This window comes from Ceratotherium simum, chromosome 15 (assembly GCF_057802395.1).
Source record: "Ceratotherium simum simum isolate JZ-2026a chromosome 15, ASM5780239v1, whole genome shotgun sequence".
In the NCBI taxonomy this organism is placed as follows: domain Eukaryota; kingdom Metazoa; phylum Chordata; class Mammalia; order Perissodactyla; family Rhinocerotidae; genus Ceratotherium; species Ceratotherium simum.
In genome coordinates this window covers 11,474,684-11,497,900 of record NC_141914.1, presented here as the reverse complement: position 1 = coordinate 11,497,900, position 23,217 = coordinate 11,474,684, and the positions used below count along the sequence as shown (strand labels likewise).

Genomic DNA, 23,217 nt, shown 5'->3' with positions numbered 1-23,217 from the left:
GATTCTCTCCCTTTATGCAGAATTTCCCTGAGCTTATGTAAGATGCTAACATTTAGTGATTCTGGGTGAAGGGTATATGGGAATTCTTTTTGCTATTTATATAATTTTTTGTAAGTCTGAAAAGAAATTATGATACTGACACATAAATAGGTTAATGAAATAGTGCAGAGTTCATAAAATAATCCAGATATGCAGCGATATTAGTGTATGAAGCAACATAAATGAGTTGGGAGAACTAACTAATCACTTAAATGGTGATAGGATAACAGGCTCTCCATTTCGAGAAAAAAGATGGACTCTTCCCTTTTATCTTTTTTTTTTTTTTTTTTGTGAGGAAGATCAGCCCTGAGCTGACATCCATGCTAATCCTCCTCTTTTTGCTGAGGAAGACTGGCTCTGAGCTAACATCTATTGCCAATCCTCCTCCTTTTTTTTCCCCCCCAAAGCCCCAGTAGAGTTGTATGTCATAGTTGCACATCCTTCTAGTTGCTGTATGTGGGATGAGACCTCAGCATGGCGGAGAAGCAGTGCGTCGGTGCGCACCCGGGATCTGAACCCGGACCGCCAGTAGCAGAGCACGCGTACTTAACCGCTAAGCCATGGGGCCGGCCCCTCTTCCCTTTTATCTTACACCCGGGTAAACCCCATGTGGATCAACAAATTGAAAAATGATGAGACACAAAAACAAATAAAAACATGAGTGAGAAGTGCTATACTCATTGGTTGAAATAGGCATGATAAAGCATGGCAAGAAAACTAAAAACCATAAAAGAAAAAGTGATAAATCTGAATGCACAAAAATTAAAACCTTACGTATGGAGGAGTGGGGTGGGGAACACCGTAAAGTTAAATGACAAGTGAGAAACTGGGGAATATAGTTGTAACCTATATGACAGAGGATTGATAGGCAGATAGTAAGGTGTTTCAGAGTTGGTGCTCTAGGGTGACATTGCCTGGGCTCTGCCACTTACTAATGATGGGACATTGGGAAAATTACCTAACTAATCTGAACCTCACTTGTCTCATTTGCAAAAATGGGAATAGGACTCCCTTGATTCATGGTCGTGGTATTGGGCGTTTAAACCATATGTGAAAGTATCTAGTACCATGCTTGGCATATAATAATGATAATAACTACTAAAATATATTGGGGGCTTACTGTGTACTAGGCACTGTGCAAACCTTTTAAATACATCATCTAATTTAATCCTCACAGCAACCCTTCCAGTGAGGAGAGTACTATTATTATCTCCATTTTACAGGTGGGAGCCCTGGGATTTAGAGGTTGCCTAACTTGACCAACAGCTATTAAGTGATAGAGGTGGGATTTAAATAGAGATGGGGTTCCAGACCCATCCTCTTAACATTTAAGCATGCTGTGGTTATTCTCAAGACAACTTAGTTCCCTTTTCCTTGAGTCTTGGGACTATTTAATCTTGATAATTAATTGGACTTGCATGTCTCTGTCAGTGGGTATATGAATTGAGCTCTTCAAATGTATTTGGGCACTGGTATGTCCATGAGGTGCCGTGTCAAAGGAAAGAGGCCTTAGAGAAATTCAGGCCATAAAGAAACTTATTTTGCACATTCTGCAACACCAACTATAATGTCTATAAATATCTATAAACTATAATACAGTAGTTTCTCCATTCATACTTCTTGGGGTACTTTCTTTTGGTTTTATTTTGAGAAAATAAAAAATCAGAGATGATTTTACCTTAGCACTTAGTATACATTAAACTAGCTCAAGTGGTAGCAAGGGTAGGTGTTTGGTAAATTAAACAGTAATAATATTGAAAGTTGAATTCTCATTCAGAAATTTCAGATTTCTTATTGGAAAATTAAATTTATGTGAATTTGAGGAGCTTGCTTTTTACTTTTTTTGATTTGTGGGAGTAATTTATTCAAACCTTAGTTCGTATTATAAGTCAGGATAATATTTCTTTTGATAGTCTTAAAATTGAACTTTAAAAAAAACTTATGAATTTCATATATTTAAAGACAGAGGCTACCATCTATTTCTTTTGATAAGTTATAGCTAGGGTTTAATTTAGTTATTCAGAACAAATCTGAAAATACTTTTTGTGTGGTATTAAACATTTTTCTACATAGTGATAGAGTGTTAAATCATGTAAAACCTAATTTGGAAAGAAAATAGTGAATCAAACTCATGATTTATGCTTCTTTAATCATGATTAGTAGGGACATGAAACTCTCTGACTTACATATGGTTTGTTAAAATCATTGAATTTTGAGGGAACACTCTTCTTGATGGAAATAACTTGTTATTTATCCCTCTATCTAGCTTTTTTTTTTGTGAGGAAGATCGGCCCTGAGCTAACATCTGCCAATCCTCCTGTTTTTTTTTTTTGCTGAGGAAGACTGGGCTGGGCTAACATCTGTGCCCATCTTCCTCCACTTTATATGGGACGCCACCACAGCATGGCTTGACAAGCGGTCCGTCGGTGCGCACCGGGATCCGAACTGGCGAACCCGCTTGCGCCACCAGGCCAGCCCCTCTATCTAGCTTTTTATTGATAGATGGTAAAGAAGGAGGAACACTAGATACCCTTAGGAGAAACTCTGTTTAACTCATAGTAACACCATATATATAATATTTAGTACTTACCTTCTTGGCCACCTATCCTATCTTGAATGAAACATCGAATGAGGAAGAATACCACTGAGCAACCAGCGTAAGTATAACCACTTCCATTTTTAATAATTTCCATGAAGCGTCCCAACCTCACCTCTCTCCTGAGGTCTCACTTTTTTTCCCTGTATTCTTACTTTGCTTAAATTCTAACAAGCTTGGATATTAGGTTTCTAAACCCACAACAGTTTAGGAGGAAAATGAGGTGCTACAGGCGATCAAGGAGACAGCCCAAGGTGATAACTGGCATCTTGATAACAAGAGAAGCTACAGGAACACTTTAAAAGCAGACATAAAAATGAAAAAATTATAGCTATCTGGGATCATTTAGTTTGGGAGCAGTCATATCAACATCTCTTAGCCCTGAGGGCATCATTGTATTACAGGATGGTACAGTAAGAGACATCAAGAAAGGATTAAATTATGGTCGCTAAGTGTCAGCTTTTACCAGTATCCAGTCTGACCGTGGTGCCTCATCCTCCTAAAAGGCAGAGGTCTTGGCTTAGTAATTGAAGGCTCGAGCACCTCCACTTCCTGTTGCCTCATTACTAGTTTAGTCTTGGGATTTTCTACCTTCCTTTCATCTCCCATTTTCACCTGGAAGTCTGTGAATCCAGTTTCTGCCAGACCCTCACCATCTAGATTCTCCTGGCCAGGCTCCCATCTGAACTTGTGATCCCTCTGTAGCTTCTGACTTGGGGTCTCCGTTCCCATGGAAATGTCTTCTCATGGATGCCTGAGCCTTGAGCTTCTGTCTTGGGTCTTCCCAGGCAGCCATATATGTTCCCTTTACCAGACAAGGTGTTTCTCAATCAAGGATCAAGGGAAGTATTGTAGTCAAGTTGTAGAAACACTGCTTTACCCTGCTCCTAGCTTTCTCCCTTCTTTATTCCCATTGGGGAAATATCTTAACCAGAGCCAACTGCCCAACCTAGCTTGTACCCTGGGGATCAAAAAGATCCTATGGTACCAGACTTTTATTGTCATGGACATAGCAGAGCTGAAATGGATGGGTAACTGTTGCTGGTATCAGGAAGTCATAGTCAACATTGCTCTGTCCAGTAACCTGTTTTAGTCTCCTTTCCTGTATTGGGTTTTCCAATAGTAAGTGTGCAGTACATATTAGGAATGGTTTCACTCCAAAGACATTTTTATAAGTTCTTTGCTTAAGATGGCAATTCATCAGGTATACCAAAAACGTGACCAGTGCTTCCACAGTATATCACCTGTAACAGTTTTCTGTGTTAATACTTAACTTGCTAATAGGTCAGTCTCCCTTTGTTGGTATCGAGTCCATCATTCCCCCTGCTCGTTGTCCTGTCCTACCTGGAGTTCCCAGAGTTAACTAAGAGGTGAAGGTATTTTGAAAGTATATCAGGTTTTGTATTTACACTTAACCTAGTGGGACCAGAACAGCTTTGCAGCACTACACAGGCTATCCAACAGCTCAGAGGCTGCAAAGGGCTTTATTTACCCTCACGTGATCTCCCTTGCTGACATGCGGGACCTTCCCTTATTCCAGCGGTAAGACCAGCCACATCCAATTATGTGTGTGTATATATGTATGTATATATATAAATATGTATATACTTATATATATACATATGTATATATGTATGTATGTATATAAATATGTAATATATATTATATATATAAATATGTATATATATACATACATATATATAGTGTGTATGTGTATGTTTGTACACACACAGAACGTAGTATTTGTTCAGATGCTTAACCATTCCATTAATATTACCTGGGAAAAGGGGAGGTTACTTACTGGAACAGGATTCTGAGCAGACTGTTAGCACTGCATGCTTGATCCTTGAACTGCCTTTGGTGGTATGCCCACTGTTTGAGCCCAAGGTTCATTATGGGATGGTTTAGACAGTTATCTTTAATTCTTCCTTTGGCAGTCTTATGGTCAGTTTTCGTCAGTTTCCTTTTCTTAGGACCAATTATTGCCCCCTTTACTATTTGCCCTCAAACTCTTGCTAACACGCGGTAAACTCTTTACAGGCAGGGATTAAATCCTTTTATCTTTCCACACCAAGCACAGTACCTGGATTCTTACCTTGCATGTTGTAGGAGCTTAACAAATGGCTTATAGGTAAATTAATTAATTATAAATGAGACTTCTGGATAACCTGTGTCTTATTGAGCTTCTAATTGTTTCCTCAGCAGCATTAAGGGAAAACACAATTTCCCCAGAGCTATGCTTTATCTTAGTTAATGTTGTTTCAGAGAGGGACTTTGTCATGATAATATAAAATTATGATTAAATAGAAACAGCCATTTATTTCTCTTTTACTAATAGCTCCACAGAAAACACCATTTGTTAAATGGAGAAGCAATTGGAAAGGAAAGATTTTCTCCAAGTATTATAATCAAGGCATGGTATAGAGTTTTAAAATGATTTATACTTCATATGTAGGGTTTTCTCAGTTAATATATCCACTTATTAGGCATTAGGAAATTTTGAGTGTGGCACAGGGTTATGAAACAGATCCACAAACATGGAAGTAGAAAGAGACCGTATAGTTTGAATAAGTTAATGCTGCTCTACTAAACCTAATGTTTTCCTTCTGCCCTTTCTTCATTTAGTAACTAGGCCATTTCCCCCGGTACATTAAGTATGGCCTAGGAGTGAGTGAAAACTTTTGAGCTGCTACATTAAATCATTTTAGGACAGTGGGAGTAGGAGTTACCAAATCATTGCTTAAGGGAACCAGATCATGCGCTAAGAAGGGTAAATGCGATTTACTCATGGGCCCAATATAAAAGCAAACGGTAGCTTATGCACTGGGATATCTCAATGCAGTGTGTGATCTCCCTGTACCCTGCTGACTCTTAGATTCTGAGTCTGATTCAAACCCGGCCACTGCTAACCCATTTGCCTTTGTGAAAATTAGAAAAATGTGCCCTTCCTTGAGTAAAATTTTTTAGTATGTTATGCACAACAATTGAACAGTCCTATGTTCAGGCCTGAAAAACGTAGGAATTTAGATGGGTACCTTTCTGGCCTTGTTTGGTGATTCTGGACCCCACCCTGCTGTAAGGAGGGAGGGGAATGAGGGGATGGGGTTGGGGAGCATTGGCTTGAGGATTTAATCAGTAGCATCTAGCTTCAGTTCACCCAAATGGTGGTTTCATAAATCAAACTATTTTTTTTTTCGTGAGGAAGATTGGTGCTGAGCTAGTATCCGTTGCCAGTCTTCCTCTTTTTTTTTGCTTGAGGAAAGTTGTCCCTGAGCTGACATCTGTGCTAGTCTTCCTCTATTTTGTATGTGGGACACTGCCACAGCCTGGTCTGATGAACAGTGTATAGGTCTGTGCCCGGAATTGAACCTGCAAACCCTGGGCCACAGAAGCGGAGCATGCAAACTTAACCACTAGACCACTGGGTCAGCCCCTCAAACTTATTTTTAAATCAGTGACGAGAACATCTGCGTTCTATTAAGAATCATACAAAACTGCTGCTGAGGACATGCCCCTTTGGCTCTGCGGGATTGAGATGTGGGGGCCCATAACTCTGTCAGGGCTCACATACCTCTGGCAGTGCATACATTCTCCCACCCCCACTCTCATCCCCATAAATCTACCCTGTTTGGTATAGAAAATGAGCCAGTCAGAAGTGGGGCTCCTAGAGCTGGGGACTGGTGTTGGGATGTGCCGGTGGGTGTGCAAGTGCCTGGCTCTCCCAAGTATACGCGTGTTGTGGGTGCCAACGTGGAGTTACATCACAGAGAACTTTCCTCGTGGCCTTAGGTTTCAGCTGGGAGACCCAGTATCTCTTCTCCTGCCATCATATATATTCTCATCTCACTTCACACATGGCTACTTTGTGAATACTGCCACCCCTCTCCCCAGCTATGGCGCTCTTGTACTACCCTGGATTCAATTTATATAGATGTATATAGCATTCTGTTACATACTCAAAATGTTCCTATATTAAAATGAGCACTTTAATGTTTAAAGTAGAATCTTGAACATTTTTAACTTAGAGTTTCCACATTTTACTTTTTTTAAATTAATGCTTGTATTTTTTATACTTTTGGTTTTTTAAATAGAATATAACTAAAGAAATTCAGACCACATATTGTAAAAGGTAAAAGCATGTATTAGTTATCCATCCCCTAATTGTGTCGTAGGAACTACAGAGCCCCCTGCACGTCTGAACAAAACGCAATGTATGTTCCCTTTAAGGCTCTGAGGTTGTTCAGCACGTGCTAATATGAGCTTGGAGGTAAGAGAGAGAGGCTTTCTTATGTCACGGTGCCCTAGAGACTCAGTCGGGAGTGAGTTCAAAGCCCCTAAAGACCTCAAGCTCCCACCAAAATACAAATCTCAGTGTAAGGTTATTCTTGTCCTCAGTGTTAGACTGGATTGGAAAGACAAGTCTAATGAGTTTTCATTTAAGAAGTGTCTTTTAGTGACATAAATTCACGTTGAGAATGTAATTTCACCATGAGGTTGTTTATCTAGTCTTTTATTTTTAAATTTTATATTATGGGAAATTTCAAACATAAACAAAATTAGAGGGAATAAGATAATAAACCCATATGCAGTATTACTCAGTTTCAACAGTTGACATTTTGTCAGTCATGTTGCCTCGAACGCTTCTCCTTTTTCCTTTGCCCCACAGTATTTCAAAGTAGATTTCAGACACCATGTCAATTCACCTGTAAATATTTCAGCATTTATCTCTAATTCATAAGGCGTTTTTTTTTCAACATAACCGCCATGCCATTATCATACCTATAAAATTAAGAATTCCTTAATGTCACCTAGTACGCTTCCACACAAATTTCCCTGATTGTCTCAAAAACATCTTTTTGCAGATTGTTCAAATTAAAATCCATCTAAGGTTTATACATTGTATTTGGCTGTTTATGTCTCTCGGGTCTCTTTTTTCCTATGTTAATAAATTTTTATATTTTGTTCTTGTGTTTTCTTGTAATTTATCAAGGGAGCTTAAAAGGAAAAATTGCTACCAAAATTAATGCATTAGTCTTTATCTTTAAATTGTTTTGTACATTCTTTACGTTTTCAGATCCATACATACTTAATGCTGAAATGTGAAGGGCTGGGAAAATGAAAAAAAAAAGAGGTTTTCCTTTTGTGATTTGGAAACAGGCATGAATTGATTTTATTACTCAACAGCAGAAACCAAATGCAAAAATTTGGCCACCATCCTATTTGAGTTCAGATAGGTCTGTGTTAAATCACATTTTTAAACTACAATATAGTTTGACCTAACCAAAATGTCACTTTAATTATGAATATGAAATTGGTAAATAATGAGCTCTTGGCTTCTGGGATCTTACCTTTTTTATCTTTCAGATTGGGGGTTTGTATTTCAGTATAGTAAATTCAAACTGAAACAATGTTTTCTTACCAAACGTGTGAGTGTTGGTATCTCCTCTACTTTTACCAATTAATGAGCCTAAATGGCTTGTCCATTTGTTAGTGTTCCCATTGAGTTTATTCTGATATCTCAAAAGCATTGTTCTTTGTAAAAATAGTTTAATCGTGTATTTGCTTCTTTCTTAGAATACTTATTTTGCTATTCTCCCAGGTTGGTGCATCATTTTCTTTCAATATGGATAGGGTGACAGAAAAGAATTTCTTCTGCCACTATAATTTTAACACTGCCATGCTTGATATAAATTGTGCAGTACTGCTAAAATGCCTCAAAATTTTACCATTTCTTTTTATAAACTCTCAATCTTGTGATATCTTTCCTTTCTTAGTATATGAACGAGTCTGCCAAACAAGAAGATATTTTGGAATCCACAACAGATGCTGCGGAATGGAGTCTAGAAGTGGAACGTGTACTACCACAACTGAAAGTCACGATTAGGACTGACAATAAGGTAGAGAAGAGAGAGCACGTTTTGTTCAAACAGATTTTTCTAGGCAATTTCAGGGTCAGAGGTACTCCCAGTTATACAGATGATTTAAGAAAGGCAGTAAGATTTCAGTTTCCAATGTTTTGTCTTAATAGAGATTTAATAAATTGTTGTTGAATGAACAAATAATGTAATACGGTCCAAAAAACAGGAAGTAGATCTTCAAAGTGATTTGGAACACATCCTGTTTCCCCGGGATTGAGGGGTATTTTCTCAATACATTTCAATATATTTTATTGGTAATCATATTTTGTTTAGGTGAATAGTGAATGAAATTGGAATTCTATGACTGTAAACCAGCTAATTAGAGTTAGAAGATGGTTTAGAACTCAGCTGGATGGCAAAACAGAAGGCATCCTGGAAGTTGCCTTACATTATCTATTCAGTACATATGATTAAAAATTAAATAATAAGAAATCATATGCAATAAGATTGGGGTTTAGGCCAGATGAACTGGCCCATTTCATCACATTTCTACTTTCTTTTTACCTATAATTTATAAGAATTTCAGAGCAAGCTAATGGGTGACTAGACAATACTATTCTCATTAGTACTATAATAATCTCTACAAAAGGTGCTAGAGAGACATGTAGGTAAAGAAACTGAAGGATTTTCATCGTTGGAGGCTGAAGACAAGCCCCAACATTATGGAACAAGGTTCTAGGGAAGCTTGTCACTCTGAAAATATGGTTCCGTGTCTGCCCCCAAGTGAAGCCCTACAAAAGTTGCTATTTTCATAGTGCCTTGGAAGCTAATTCATTCTTAGACTGTCTGGATTTGGGATTGTAGAACTGTATCCAAGGCAGTCCTAGAACAGGATAAGGACAGCAGAGGTCTTACTAGACTGTGAACAGCTGTGGAGCAAACTTGAAGGTGAGTGAGTAAATCCTGCAGCCTGTTTACCATGTATTTACCCAGTCACTATGGAGGCCAGCTATGATTTGACTACACTGGCCGTGAATTCTTTGTTTACTTATGTATGTGTCAATACATATTAATAAGAATTTCTTCACTGATTAGACCTCTACTGGAAGTCCTAATTTGCAAAAAGGAACTGTTTTTGTAAAAATGTAATTTCTGATTCTTTAGTTTTGTCAGAACAAATTCTCTTCAGAAAATTAAAAATCACTATTATTGTGATTCTAGTTAGAATGACATGTTAAAATAATGGTGTAGTTGGGGACTCTCAAGTACGTCCTGATCCCACAAGGAAGCAAATTTAATTTGCTTATTTTCAAGCTAAGTAAACTCGTGGAATCAAACATCTCATTTAGAACCTGATAGGATTACATGAGAGTGTTTTTTCAAGCATGGTCTGCGTAGTAGAAGTAACTGAATAAAGAAAGAATGTAAATATAACTGCTAACACATAGAGTTTTACAAAACTAAGTGCAGGTCAAATTCTGTTATAAAACTCCTGGGTTCTTAAAGAATCAATGTTCTCCTAATTTGCGGAAGATTAGTTGAAAATTGGACTCTTAGTCTCATGCCATACATTACCAGCCTTGATCTTATGAGGATATACTGTGCCAAATTAATCATACAATCAAGTTTTACAGGCAACTTTCTAAAATGTCAGATAAAGTTTTAGTGAGTTTTTTTGTTTTTTAGTATTTTTTAGATTATGTGAATATCATTTTGAATTTAGATTTTTGTGGTAAAACATGCTGACCTGGGGCTGGCCCGGTGGCGCAAGCGGTTAAGTGTGCGCGCTCCGCTGCAGCGGCCCGGGGTTCGCCGGTTCAGATCCCGGGCGTGCACCGACGCACCGCTTGTCAAGCCATGCAGTGGCGGCGTCCCATATATAAAGTAGAGAAAGATGGGCATGGATGTTAGCCCAGGACCAGTCTTCCTCAGCAAAAAAAAAGAGGAGGATTGGCAGATGTTAGCTCAGGGCTGATCTTCCTCACACACAAAAAAATATATGTATTTTAAAACATGCTGACCTAAAGTCACATGTGATTGCTTTTTCAGAATTCTTCTCTAGATCCTGTGGTCTTTGTGTCCAGTGTTTCACAAACTCTTCTTTCTTCTAAGTAGTTCAGATTTAGCAAATGGGAAATACAGCTTTAGGGTCAATTCTTAATTCAGCTTACTTAAGAAAAATAAATTATATGTTGATTTGAGAAAATAAGGGACTAATGAATAGAAAAATGTATTTCATGTCTCAGAAATAAAAGTAATCTGGTTACATATGAGGTTTCTCATGGACTCATTATCCTCCTTCATCAGAAGAGGTGGACTCCATCATCGTGGTGGATCCCATTCTTCGTCAACTCCTGACTCTACCAAAACCAAACCTTCTCCTTTTCTTTTGTCCAAAACAATACCTTTTACTCAACACAGGCGATTTTGGACATTTAGAGATTTCAACTTTGTGTTTGAGGGAAAAAAAAGAAATTATCTTCAAATCAATGTGTTTTACTGATCACTGTTAGATTAAGTAGCATAGATATTTGGGAGATAAATAATAAAGGGCCTCCATTATTTAAATCTAGTATAAATTTCTTTAAAATGACCTTGTGTTAGTAGTAAATAAGTCCCATCTTTATTTGGCACTGGATCAGATGTTTGTTTTGCTTTTTTTCCTCACAAGTTTAGTTTATTCCTTGTATGCTTCTTAGCAGGGAATTACAAAAAAAAAGTAAATCTCCTTTTCTGTTCTTTTTGCATATTATAGTATGCATGCTTTGATGAGATCCTGTCATATACCAATATTTTATTTGTTATCTCCTCCATAATGTTGTAATTAGGTTTTTATTGCTAGGCTAGCTTATTCCTGCTGTTTCTGGCACCACTTGTTACTGTTTGCCCGTTCTCAAAGAATGCAAACAAATTTTAATATAAGCTTAAACAAATTACAATTGGGAAAATAAATATGTTGCCAAAAATACAAATAATATGTTTCACAACTGAAGATAAAGGATTTTTGTCATATGCTAGCTTGAATGGACTATATTAGTAGCTCCCTTTTTAGAGTTGGTTATAGAGAATGCTCCTGCTGGTTACTTCTACTGTAGTTATTTACCCAGAGACCAACTCAGATCTGCCCCAACTGGGAATCGTGTGTGTCAGAAGTTCTGCCAAGAGAGTCAATAAATTCAGCCAAATCCTAGGTCATTGCATTCTAGTTAATGCCTCAGTTATGACTGAGTGAGGCCGGCTCAGGAGTCAGTTCCTTAGAAGGGCAGTCTGAGGACACCTAAACTAGAGTGGACATCAGTGCCACCTAATAAAGTCGTCTGTGGGTGTTGTTGGCACACTGCAACTCCACATCTTGTACTTTTGGTTCTTTCCCTCATTTTTTCTCTTTATTTCCCTTACCCTTTCCTCTTCTGCTGAGTTTTTATTGTTCTTTATTAGACCCAATAGTGATGCCCACAAGTGTTACAAAACTACTCTGGTGGAAGTGAACACTAAAAGCAAACATCTGTGATTATGCTCAGACTAGACTTGAATCTGTAACTAGTCAACAATTCTCCTAATCTCTGAGTCTTTTTAAAATACAATTTTGTTTTTAATTATAAAAATATATGGAAGCAATAATTCAAGGGGATAAGGGGCAGGCAGTGTGCTGTGGATTAGAAGCTAGCAATCACACACCACTCTCAATTCCTGATTTATTGAGCCAAAGCTTCAGAAACGTGGTGGGACTGTGGTGGCAATAAAGACCCAGAGAAGATGGGGCCTATCTCACACCTTCCCTCAGTACCCAGAATTCATATTTACATCACTCATTAGCTGAGTGACCCAGGGCAAGCTACCATACCCCTCTGTTCCTCCTTTTCCTCCTCTGTCAAATGGGACTAATTATATTATTTACCCCACAGAGTTGTTGTAAAGCACTAAAACAGTGTCTGACACAGTGCTAATGCCTAATAAATGTTAATTATCGTTACATTACAGTATTGTTATCGTGCTATTATTGTGTTCTATCGTAGCCCTCTTTATTCAGTGCCTATATCAGTATTCGGGAAGAATTTACAAAATTTCTGCACTAATGCGTCTATCATTTAAGGGAATATTTATAAACATCAGCTGTATATTCTTACGTGGGGATGTAATTGGGTTCATATAAATATCACTTGGTAAATCCAGTTTTATCCCTTGTAAAGGTATATATAATATAATAATGGTAATAACTGACATTTACTAAGTGTTTACTGTGTACCCAGTGCTGTTCTTAGCACTTCACACATATTAACTCATTTAACCCTTTCCGATGAGATGCTGGTACCTTTTACTAAGAAAAGGAAACTGGAACATGGAGAAGTTAAGTAACTTGCCTTTGCCTAGTGAGTGACAGATACGATATCTGAACTTACGACCCAGGCTCTTACCTAGTCGATTAGCGACAATACAGTGTACTGGTTGAAAGCACAGATTCTGAATCCAGGTTGCTTGAGTACAAATCCTGGCTCTAACGCAGCTGTTGGACCCTGTGAGCAAGTTACCCAACCACTCTGGGCCTCCATTTCCTCATCTGTAAAATGGAGTTTGTTATAAAAGCTACCTCCAAGAATTATTAAAAGGATTAAATGAGTTAACCTGGCTAAAGCACTTGGAATGGTGCCCGAAGACTCACTGACTATGTTGACCACTGTTCTGTGCACTTTCATGTGCAGTTAAGATGACTCTTGTTTTTTTTTTTTTTTTTTTTTTTTTAACATATCGTTACATCATGAGCATTTCCACACACCCTTAAAAATTGTAAACCGTAGCTTGAGATCGCTGTCCCTAGTGCTGGAAGGTTACCCTCAGTCCGCAGCTGAGTGCTAGATAGTGGAGATGACTCGGCCACGCTCAGCAGTTGGGTCAGACCCGGAGGAGTAGCATCTGGTTGGAGGAAGGATGGGGCAGAGCCATGTAAGAGCTGGTGGTGAGAATGTGGCCTGTCCGTTGTCCATTTGTAGATTCTGTCTCTCAACTTCATTCATTGAACCAAGGGAAATGGCTTCTTAAAATGATCAATCATATTAGTCTTGATCAGGAGAATGATGTTTTTCAGGTCAGGGGTTTTTACTATAATAGCAAACCAAGTAAATATTAAAAATATTTGTTCCTATTCCCCAGAAATAAGGAAGAGCAGAAAGTGAGAAATCAGTTTTCAACTAAACCTTACATAGGCCTTTTTCTTCAGTTTTACAGTATTTATTCCTAAACGATTGTATATTATAATGATTTAATATTAGGTATTTAATGCAGGGAACAAATGTTCTATCATGCTTTAATGCCCTGTGGATATTGTAATTAAATTTTTGATTAATGACTTAAATAGATTTTTTCCAAATTATAATTAAATGTTTCCTACTTTGTTTTAAACGATAGTTGGCTAGGTACCCCCTTCATTCCACCAAAATGTCTCTAGTCATTATGTAAATCTTTAGGTTTATTACAAGGGATTTAGATAAAGAGATTTTTTTAAAGGCTTTGGAAGTACTGCAGCATGTGTTTCTAATTATTTCAAGCCTTTGATTCACTGAACTGCTTTTTTACATCCTTACCTGTTCTTCAGTTCTTGACTTTCTCAGGGTGCAGTTGTAAAAAGAACCTTGAACTTTAAATTTCAACTCCAAGCAATTGGATTTTGTTTTAACATAAATAAACCATACAGGTGTTGCCTTGGGTAATTCACAGCAGGAAACCTTTCGGGAAGAGTCATTGTGCTAAGGACGGAATCATTGCAATAGTCTCGAGCCCTTGGGCTCTTTAGGCACTGTGCGAGCTGAAACCTGAGAGGGAGGAGAGAGGCCTTCATTACTCAGCAGGTGGAATTCCATTTAAATGAACCTGGAGGGACCACAGAATTGCTGTATTAAATTTAAGTCTCTTCAAATTGGAAGCCAAATCCTGCAGAAATGTGCAATGGTTGGCTTTCTCTTTTTGCTATTGTAGACAAATCTGTATCTGGAAGCAGTAGAGGGTACTTTACTCATTCCAAAGCAGTGGAGAGAGTAACTTGCTTTGACCTTCTGTCATCTCTATGTGTTTGGATGCAGTGTAAGAAGAGTGTTAATAAAGTTTAGCTTTCTAAATATTTCCGACCTGTAGGGATTTATAAATTGTTATAGTTTAGGAATAAAGAGCATTTCTTAAGACTTGTGCTCTAGTTGTTGGATAGGCTATATTGATAAGATTCTTGCATCCATGAGCAAAAAGTTATATTCTGTGGGCTAGGATACAGGAATGTATTTTATGTATATATTAGTCATTAAAATGGGATTGTGCCTGTTATTTGAGTAATGGAGAAACTGCATTTAAATTCCTATAGATTTTCTGGTAGACAGACCTTTTGTTGAGAAACATTCACATAATTAAAAAGAAAATAAGGCACCAAATAAAAAAAAAACTCAGCTTTTACAATTACTGGTAACAAATGTAAATACAGGTGGCAATAAGTTGGTCTCCATGAGGCTCCGTGCGGGAGTAATAGCTCCAATTACTGTCACAAATGTCTGTAATTGTATCTATTGCTGCCAGACAATAAATGCTTCTTAATATAGTAAGGCCATAAATGTACATGCTGCTGTTGTTTAAACAAAATCCAACTTTCAGCAAATTTATCCTTGAAACACCTGCTATAATCAAAAAGAGGTGAACACTATCAAAATAAACTGCCTAAATTAACCAGACACACATACAATTTCAGAGCAGCCTGCGTGATTGCTCAACCGCCACGTCGTCTCAGAAAATGAGGGGAAACGTTCACTGATGGACTTTTACAGGCAAGCTTTCTTTAAAGGAGACTACACAAAACAGAGCATTATGTTGGATTTTTGTGTTATTTTTAAAATATGCTATTTTGTGGACTTAACGTTGTATTCGCAAGGTTTTTTTTCTTTTCTATGTAGCGTGTGGGTCATAGACAGATATCAGGGATATGGGAAAGAATAACTATGCTTAAAATTATACATGTAAAACTGCTGCAAAGGGGTGGAGGAAAACCCAGCCATCCTTAAGCAACTGGAAAAGATTTTAGCTGTTCCTGTCACCGTCTTGTTGAACATTCAGGATATTCTGTTTCAAGATAGTTGTTGATGCCTTCCTTCCTATTTACCCTGAGTGTGATAAATGTTTCAACTGGATTTGGGAAAGGTTTCATTTATCACAAGTTGAAATAGGAGAACAAGTGTTTTTGCTTTAGAGATTACCATCAGCTCTTACGAAAGAGCATCAGCAGTGCTAGCAGATTTTAAGGAAATAACCAGTCAAGCCTGCATGTTAGGTAAAGACTGCAGAGGGAAGTTCCTAATACCTCACGGCAGATATACCTCAAGTAGACGTTTGTGATTGAGAGCAGTGATTTAACACATATTGATTGTAATTAAAGTTTCCAGACTGCCTAAATATTTCATTATTGCAAAGTATGATTTAATGTTTCCTTTAAATTACTTAATATAAACTATGAATTGAAGCAGAAACCATTTGTCACATGGACTTCCCTATCAAATGTACTTTGTAATTGGCTTGACTCATTTTTCCAGTCAACGATGTTAGAGTAGTTCTCACTGTCACTGTGGTTTATTATAAATTTCTTAATATTTGGACAAATTTTACCCCCATAGTTTTTATCCCATTGTATTTGATTCTGTTTCCTTATGCCAAGGTAACGATTTATGTTACTTGGTTTTTCAAATATGCAGATGACTATATTTATTTTTTCAGGTTTTGTTTTTTTGAGTATCAGTATGAGATCAAAGTTTTGATTAGTAGGTTTTTTGTTTTTTTGTGTTTTTTTTTGCTGAGGAAGATTTGCCCTGAGCTAACCTCTGTTGCCAGTCTTCCCCTATTTCGTATGTAGGTCACCACCACAACATGGCTGCTGAGAAGTGGTGTAGGTCCACGCCCGGGAACCAAACTCGGGCCACCAAAGCAGAGTGTGCCAAACTTAAGCACTAGGCCACAGGGCCGGCCCCTGATTAGTAGATTCTTGAAGTTGAGAGGCACTGTCAAGGTCATCCCTTCCAGCTCTCCACCGCAGTTACTGAGCACCCTTTAAATAATTACCCTCCGACTTGGCCTGAGAGTGTCCTGCTTTCTCAGAGGGCCCTATTTGCTCCCTGTCTGCCTTGCCAAGTCTCTTCTCTGGGCTTATAACTTCTTCTAAAGTCCGGAAACCCTGACTCAGAAGGTTTGTGTGGCCATATAAAAAGGGTGTGGATGGAGTGAGCATACATGATAAGTCTGAGTCAACATGTGAAAACACTGTAGTAACAGATGGTAGTCAGCAAAGATAATCTCTGAGCACACGTTAGCAATGTGATTCTTTAAGTAACAAGGTATTTTATTTAGAGATTATGGATCTCCAGTTTCAGCTCAATTACAGGCAGGTGTGAGAATACCAGTGATTGTTATGGTAGCCTTTGCTTACCCTCTATGCACACTGTCTTATTTTTGTCTACAACAAGAAGAATATCTAGAAAGCAGGAACTTTCCTGATAAAACACATATTTCCAGCGATTGTGATTCCCACACCCCCTGCAACAAATACACATGTACAACATACACTGCACATACATACTCAATTCTTCTTAAGTTGTATGTTTAGTTCTTTCAACACTTATAAAGAAAAATCGTGCTTTTGCACCACAAGGGTATATACCACAGAAGACTTAAGCTGCTGGCAATGAAAGAAAAATGTCACATTTAAAAATTCAGGAAAGCCACATTCTGTAATTATTGCACAAGCCGATGGGCATTTTTCATTAAGAAAGTAATTCAATCTCATGAAAAAGTTATTTAATTTAATGGACAATCTCTCTCTTTTTTTCTCTTTCTCTCACACACACATTCACACACAAGTACATGCACAAATGTGAGCAGTGATGCAGCTGAAAATTAACAATTAGAATAAGAAGAGACTGCAAAACTGCTTGTGCAAAGTGGCAAAAAAGAGAATACAGATAACGTTCTGTTGTTAGGAAGGGTTGTTCTTGGTGAAGAAGAGAAATGTGCTGCTCATATCCTTGCAGAAAGTGTAATAAATTATTGACCTGCTCCAGAGATATTTGCTACAGTGAAGTTAGACATATGCAACTCCTTCTATCAAGCTGTCTTCTCTGCCTCTTTCACTCACCTTGATTTCTTGCCATCAGATTTCCAAAGAATATTATCATTGATCATGGATTGGGTTATTAAACATTGTCTTGGAACGTCAGTATTCCACACTGAAATCTTGAGACTGATCGATTTTGGACTGCAGCTCACACTTGGCCCTACCTCTCTACCACCACAGCTATAGTTATAATTGTCATAACTAAGTCTGTCTCCCTGTGGTTGAAACAGAGATGAACGGTCCAGATCACCTTACAAGCACAGACTTGCTGCCCAGCCGCAGAGAGTGTGGTCAGCAGATAACTTCCAGCTGTACACGCCTTCAGTGGCGGAGAGCTGCCTAACCCAAGGTCATGCCCTTCCAGAGTAGCCCACATCTGGGCTTATGTGAGTTGTTTATAGTTTGGGACTATTATAAATAATGCTGTTTTGAAAATTCTTGTACATGTCTTTTGGTCAATATATGTACACATTTCTACTGGAATTTCTACGAGGAGTGGAATTGCTAGGTCATAGTGTATGTGTATGTTCAGCTTTAGCAGACCTTGCCAAATACTCTTTGAAAGTGGCTATACAAATTTACATTCCTTCCAGCAGTGCATGAAAGTTCCAGTTGCTCCACATCTTTATCAACATTCTGTTTTGTTTTAGTCTTTTTAATTTCAGTCATCGTGGTAGGTATGGTGTAATGTCTCTTTGTCATTTTAATTTGCATTTCCCTAATGACTAATGAAGTTGAGCCCCTTTCCATATGTTTATTTGGCATTTGGATATCTTCTTTTGTCTTTTGCTATTGGGTTATCTGCTTTTTCTTTTGATTTATAGAAGTTCTTTATATATTCTAGATATGAGTCCTTTTTATGGATTGCAAATATCTACTCTTTAGCTTCCCTTTCCGCACTTATTGGTGTATTATGATAAATAGTGGCTTAATTCTAATATACTCAAAATGGTCTTTTTGTGGGGAAAGCAAGTATGGCTAATATTTATGTTTTATTTAAGAATCTTTGCTTACCCCAGTGTTATGAAGAGATTCTCCTGTGTTTTCTTCTTGCAGCTTTATTGTTTTCCCTTTGCATTGAGATCTGCAGTCCATCTAGCATTGATTCTTGTGTATGGGGTGAGGTAGAACTCAAGATTTATTTGGTTTTCGTGTATATATGCAGCTGACCCAGTTTATCGGAAAGGTTATCCTTTCACCAGTGCACTGCTCTGTCATGAAAAGCGAGCATATGTGTGAGGGTCTGCATCTCAACATGCTATTTTATGACATTGGTCTGTTTGTTGTTATTTGATACTATTGAAATAGTATCTTTTAAATTTTATTTTATTTGTTGCCAGTATGTAAAAATACAATTCTATATGTGGGTGTACATATGTGTATATGTACACACATCTCTAGCAAACTTGCTAAATTCGCTCATGCATTCTAACAGTAGACCTGTAGATTCCTTTGCATTTTCTGTGTGTACAATTATATCATCTGCAAGTAACATTGATCTTATTTCTTTCTTTATAAGCCTTATCCCTTTTATTTCTTTTATCTTGTCTGATATACTGGTTAAGAACTCTAGTCTATGTTGGATATAAGTTGGATATAAGATATTAGAAGGAAAGGTATTAGAAGAGGGAAAGCTTCACTATTTCAATTTTACCATTAAGTATGATATTAGCTTTATGACTTGTATAAGTATTCTTCAGTAGATTAAGGAACTTACCTTTCGTTCCTAGTTTGCTAAGAGTTATTATGAATGGATGTTAAGTTTTTTCAAATGATTTTTTTTCTTCATTTATTAAGATGATCATATGATTTGTCTCCTCCTTTTTTCTCTCTTTATGGCAGATTATATTCATAGATTTTTGAGTATTAAACTAACCTTGAATTTTGGAATAAATGCAACTTAATCATGATATATTATCCTTTTTATATGTTACTGGATTCGATTTGCTGGTATTTTGTAGAGGATTTTTATATCTATTTTCACAAAAGATACTGATCTGTACTCTTTCTTGTTTTTTAGGTGTCTTTGTCAGGTTTTAGGGTAGTGCTGTGCAGGCCTTCATAAAACAAGTTGGCTCTTCCCTTTTCTTCTCTTCTCTGATAGAGTTTGTATAAGATTGTTGCTATTTCTTTCTTAAATGTTTGGGAAAATTCACTGATGAAGCCATCTGGGTCTGAATATTTCTTTGTGAGAAAGTTTTTAATTACATAAAATGTTTTAAATTCAGTTTTTCATTATACAATTGATATATAAATACATTCTCATAAAAATTTAAATATTACAGATAAAACTAGTCTCCTTTACCCATTACTCCCTTAAAATCTTTAGTTACACTTTACTCCCTTTCACCAGGGAAATGATATGTTGTGATAGAGTGGTCTGTGCAAGCTTGGGCTCTGCCACTGATTGGCCTGTGTGAGCTTGGGCAGTCTGCGTAAAAGTAGCTATGTCTCAATTTCCTCATCTTAGTAGAGTTTTTAAGAGAATTTTATGTGATGATGTATGGACAGTGCTTAGCATAGTGCCTGGCACATGCTAAGTGGTCCTTGAATGTTAACATTGAAGTTGTTATTATTAGACTTAAAAAGATCTCATGTTGGATGTGACTGTTGGTGACTGCTCTATACCCAAGGAAGGAGATAGGAAAGCTTTCTGAGTAGCCAAAATAGATACCACGAAAAACTATGTACTAAAACTCATGCATTTTATTTATAGGAGAGTTTGATAACTCCTTCTTTGGAACTTATGTATACTTATTTTAGAGATTATTCTAACAAGCTTGGTTATCCAGATTGTTCGTCTGCAGCGAATTAGAAGCAGCAAAGCTCCTGTAGTATCTATGCTTTAGCAAAACAACCAAGCTGAGAGACATATATGTAATGTGCAAACTTGAATTGAGAGTTGTCAGAGTTTCTTGTGCTTCGTATTGAAATTAGGTGACAAAGTAAGGAAATGAAAGAGGCAGCCTGGTGTACTGGAAAATCTGTAAGTGAGAGAAAGGACATTTGGATTCTATTCATTTTGTGATTGACAGTGTAAAAATCCCACAACCTCAATTGGTTACCCAATCTGTGAAATGGAGGTACAGGATTTCTTCCCCAGAGTGATCTTGAAAATCCCTAGAGGAAGTGAATTCAGAGTTGAAACAAAGGCCTAATGAGAAAAATGGGGTTAGGCTCCTTAAATGGAGGGATAAAAGCCCTTGTGAATATTTTAATACTCACTAAAATAAAACTGCAAAAACAGGACATTGAAGTAAGGTTTCATTGGTGATTACTCATAACAGAATGGAGAGAGGAGCAGTAAGAATAGAGGAGAAGGGAGGAGTGGATGGCAGAAGTAACGTTCTTGTGGTAGAAAGCAATGCTGGTCACATCAGAGCCTTGGGGCCCTGCTCCTGCCCTCGGGGGCTGGAGCGAAAGGTACCAATAGACCCGTGAACTCCCGGAGTCAGCAGTGCGCTGGCACAGACCTTTCTTGAGCCCAGGAAAAAACATCCCAGTACACAAGTGTCTCCCTCGGCTTTTTTCTATCAAGAGTCCTTTGGCTCTCTGCCTCTCCACACATAAAGAAGCTCAAACTTGGGTGAAAAAAAACTGAGAGTTTGACATTTTACAAGTTGTAAATTAGTGAAACTTATATACAGATTTAAGTTCCATTTGCCATCCCAAGCTCGTGTTTCAGTCTCTTTCTCCTGCGGTTTCAGAGAGGAGCTCTAAGCATTGAGCTGGAGATGCAGACAAAGAAACAAAATGTCTCTGCGTATGCGAAGGAAATCATCGTTCGGGTGTTGTTCTATTGAAATAAAACCCAGAGATCTATATAGTCTTTCCAGGCACCATAACAACTGCAGCTAGATCTCATACAGTTTATTTTATGGTATACGGTGAGTCACCATCTGCAGATATGTCATCACCGTTCTCCAGTTTCTGAAAAAGGGAGATATGTAATTTGGTGCCACAGAATTTGGAGTGGGGATGGGGTTATGGCTCCAACAGTTTCTTTGCCATCTACCTCACAGTGACAGAGAGAGTTATACGTGAAACTTTGTATGAAAGGATTTTGAAAAATAGAAAGTCTAAAGAAATGATATCCTGTATCGTTATTAGTTTTCTCATTTCCATCAAGAGAGGAAATGTGCTAGATTTAGGTGAAAAACTCAACTTCAGTAGAGAGGAGAAATGATGCTTAATGAGCACCCTTAGAGCACTTTGGAATAGGTGACCAGTAAACTCCAGGGGCCCTCTGGTCTCACTTGATATATAACAAAAAGAATTCTTGGTTTTCCTTCGATACTCTTTGGTAGTACATTTTATCACAGAAAAATAGCATATAATATGTGGAAAATGCACTGATTTGGGAGTGCTTTCCATTTTCCAGACGTGAAACTTTGGAAGGGTCATGTAACCTATCTAATTCTCGGTTTTCCTCCTATAAAATATGTATATATAGTCAGTTTTTCTATATCACAGACAATCCCCAAATTGCAGTTGTTTACAATAATAATGACACCACACATTTATTCTCACTGAAGATACATGTCTGCTGATGTGTGGCTCAGCTGTGGCTCTACTGCAGCTGTGTTCCATGTTTCTTATTCCCAGACCCACACTGAAAAGATACCTGTGTGGGGCATGCCTATTATCATCGCTGAAAGAAAGGGCAAGAGAGCCGGTGGATGCCTCTTACAGCTTCTGCACAGTCCTGGCATAGGCTGTGTCCACCATCGTTCCCCTGGCCAAAGAGAATCACATGGCCAAGGCCAGCATCAGTTGGGCAGGGAAGCATACTCCTCCCACAAGCAGCCTGCGACTCACATAACCCTCTTACAGGGAAGGGTGGTGATGAAAAAGAAGAGATGCGGATACCCACTTAGTGCTCCAAACCTGTGTGTCTCACGTAAGGCAAGGCATATAAAAGTGCATTGTGACCTGATGGATTCTCTACTAAGATGAGAATTGCTCTCATTGTTAAACGGTTGCTTTTACTGTTACTTATTTTGGAGATCAAGTCTTTACATATCATTAAAATCCATCACTTCTCCATTCTTACCACAAAACTTTGTAAAGTTTTTAATCATCTCAGTTGTAGTTTTTTCAAAGCTATGTATTTTGCCTTTTTATATTCATGTTTTTAAAGTTTTACAGGTCTAATCATTTGTATTTTCTGCTATAACTATATTAAACTCCTTTCAAGAACTTGTTGGGCATTTAGAAAGTGTTTTACTTTTTTTTTCCCCTGATGATTTAAAGTGATAAAATTCTCTTGTAGGAAATTTGGAAATTTAAACCACTAATATCAAATCCCTGTCTTAACACACACACACATATACATACAAATATACACAAATATTAATTTTTACTAAATTCGACACCTAATGCTTATACTTTTTTGGGAATATTTTTCTGCTTTGCTGTATGTTAGCATGCATTTTTGCTGATAATTAAATATTTTTTTGAAAACATGAATTTAACATTTTGATATGCAATATTAATATATGTAATATGTAATACGTATATATTTATGAGGCCCAGTAATAAAACAAACATTCCTGAACCCACTCCCCAACTTGAGAACTGGACCATGACAACAC

At 37.6% G+C, this 23,217-nt stretch overlaps 1 protein-coding gene across 1 annotated transcript in view; it reads left to right on the top strand.

Annotated features, from left to right (window-relative positions):
* IFT57 (intraflagellar transport 57) overlaps positions 1 to 23,217 on the top strand; it is a 53,957-nt gene that overhangs the window by 18,282 nt on the left and 12,458 nt on the right. Inside the window, exon 6 of the mRNA XM_004436602.2 lies at positions 8,410 to 8,532. Coding sequence (XP_004436659.2) covers positions 8,410 to 8,532 — 123 coding nt within the window. The remainder of the gene's footprint in view (positions 1 to 8,409; positions 8,533 to 23,217) is intronic.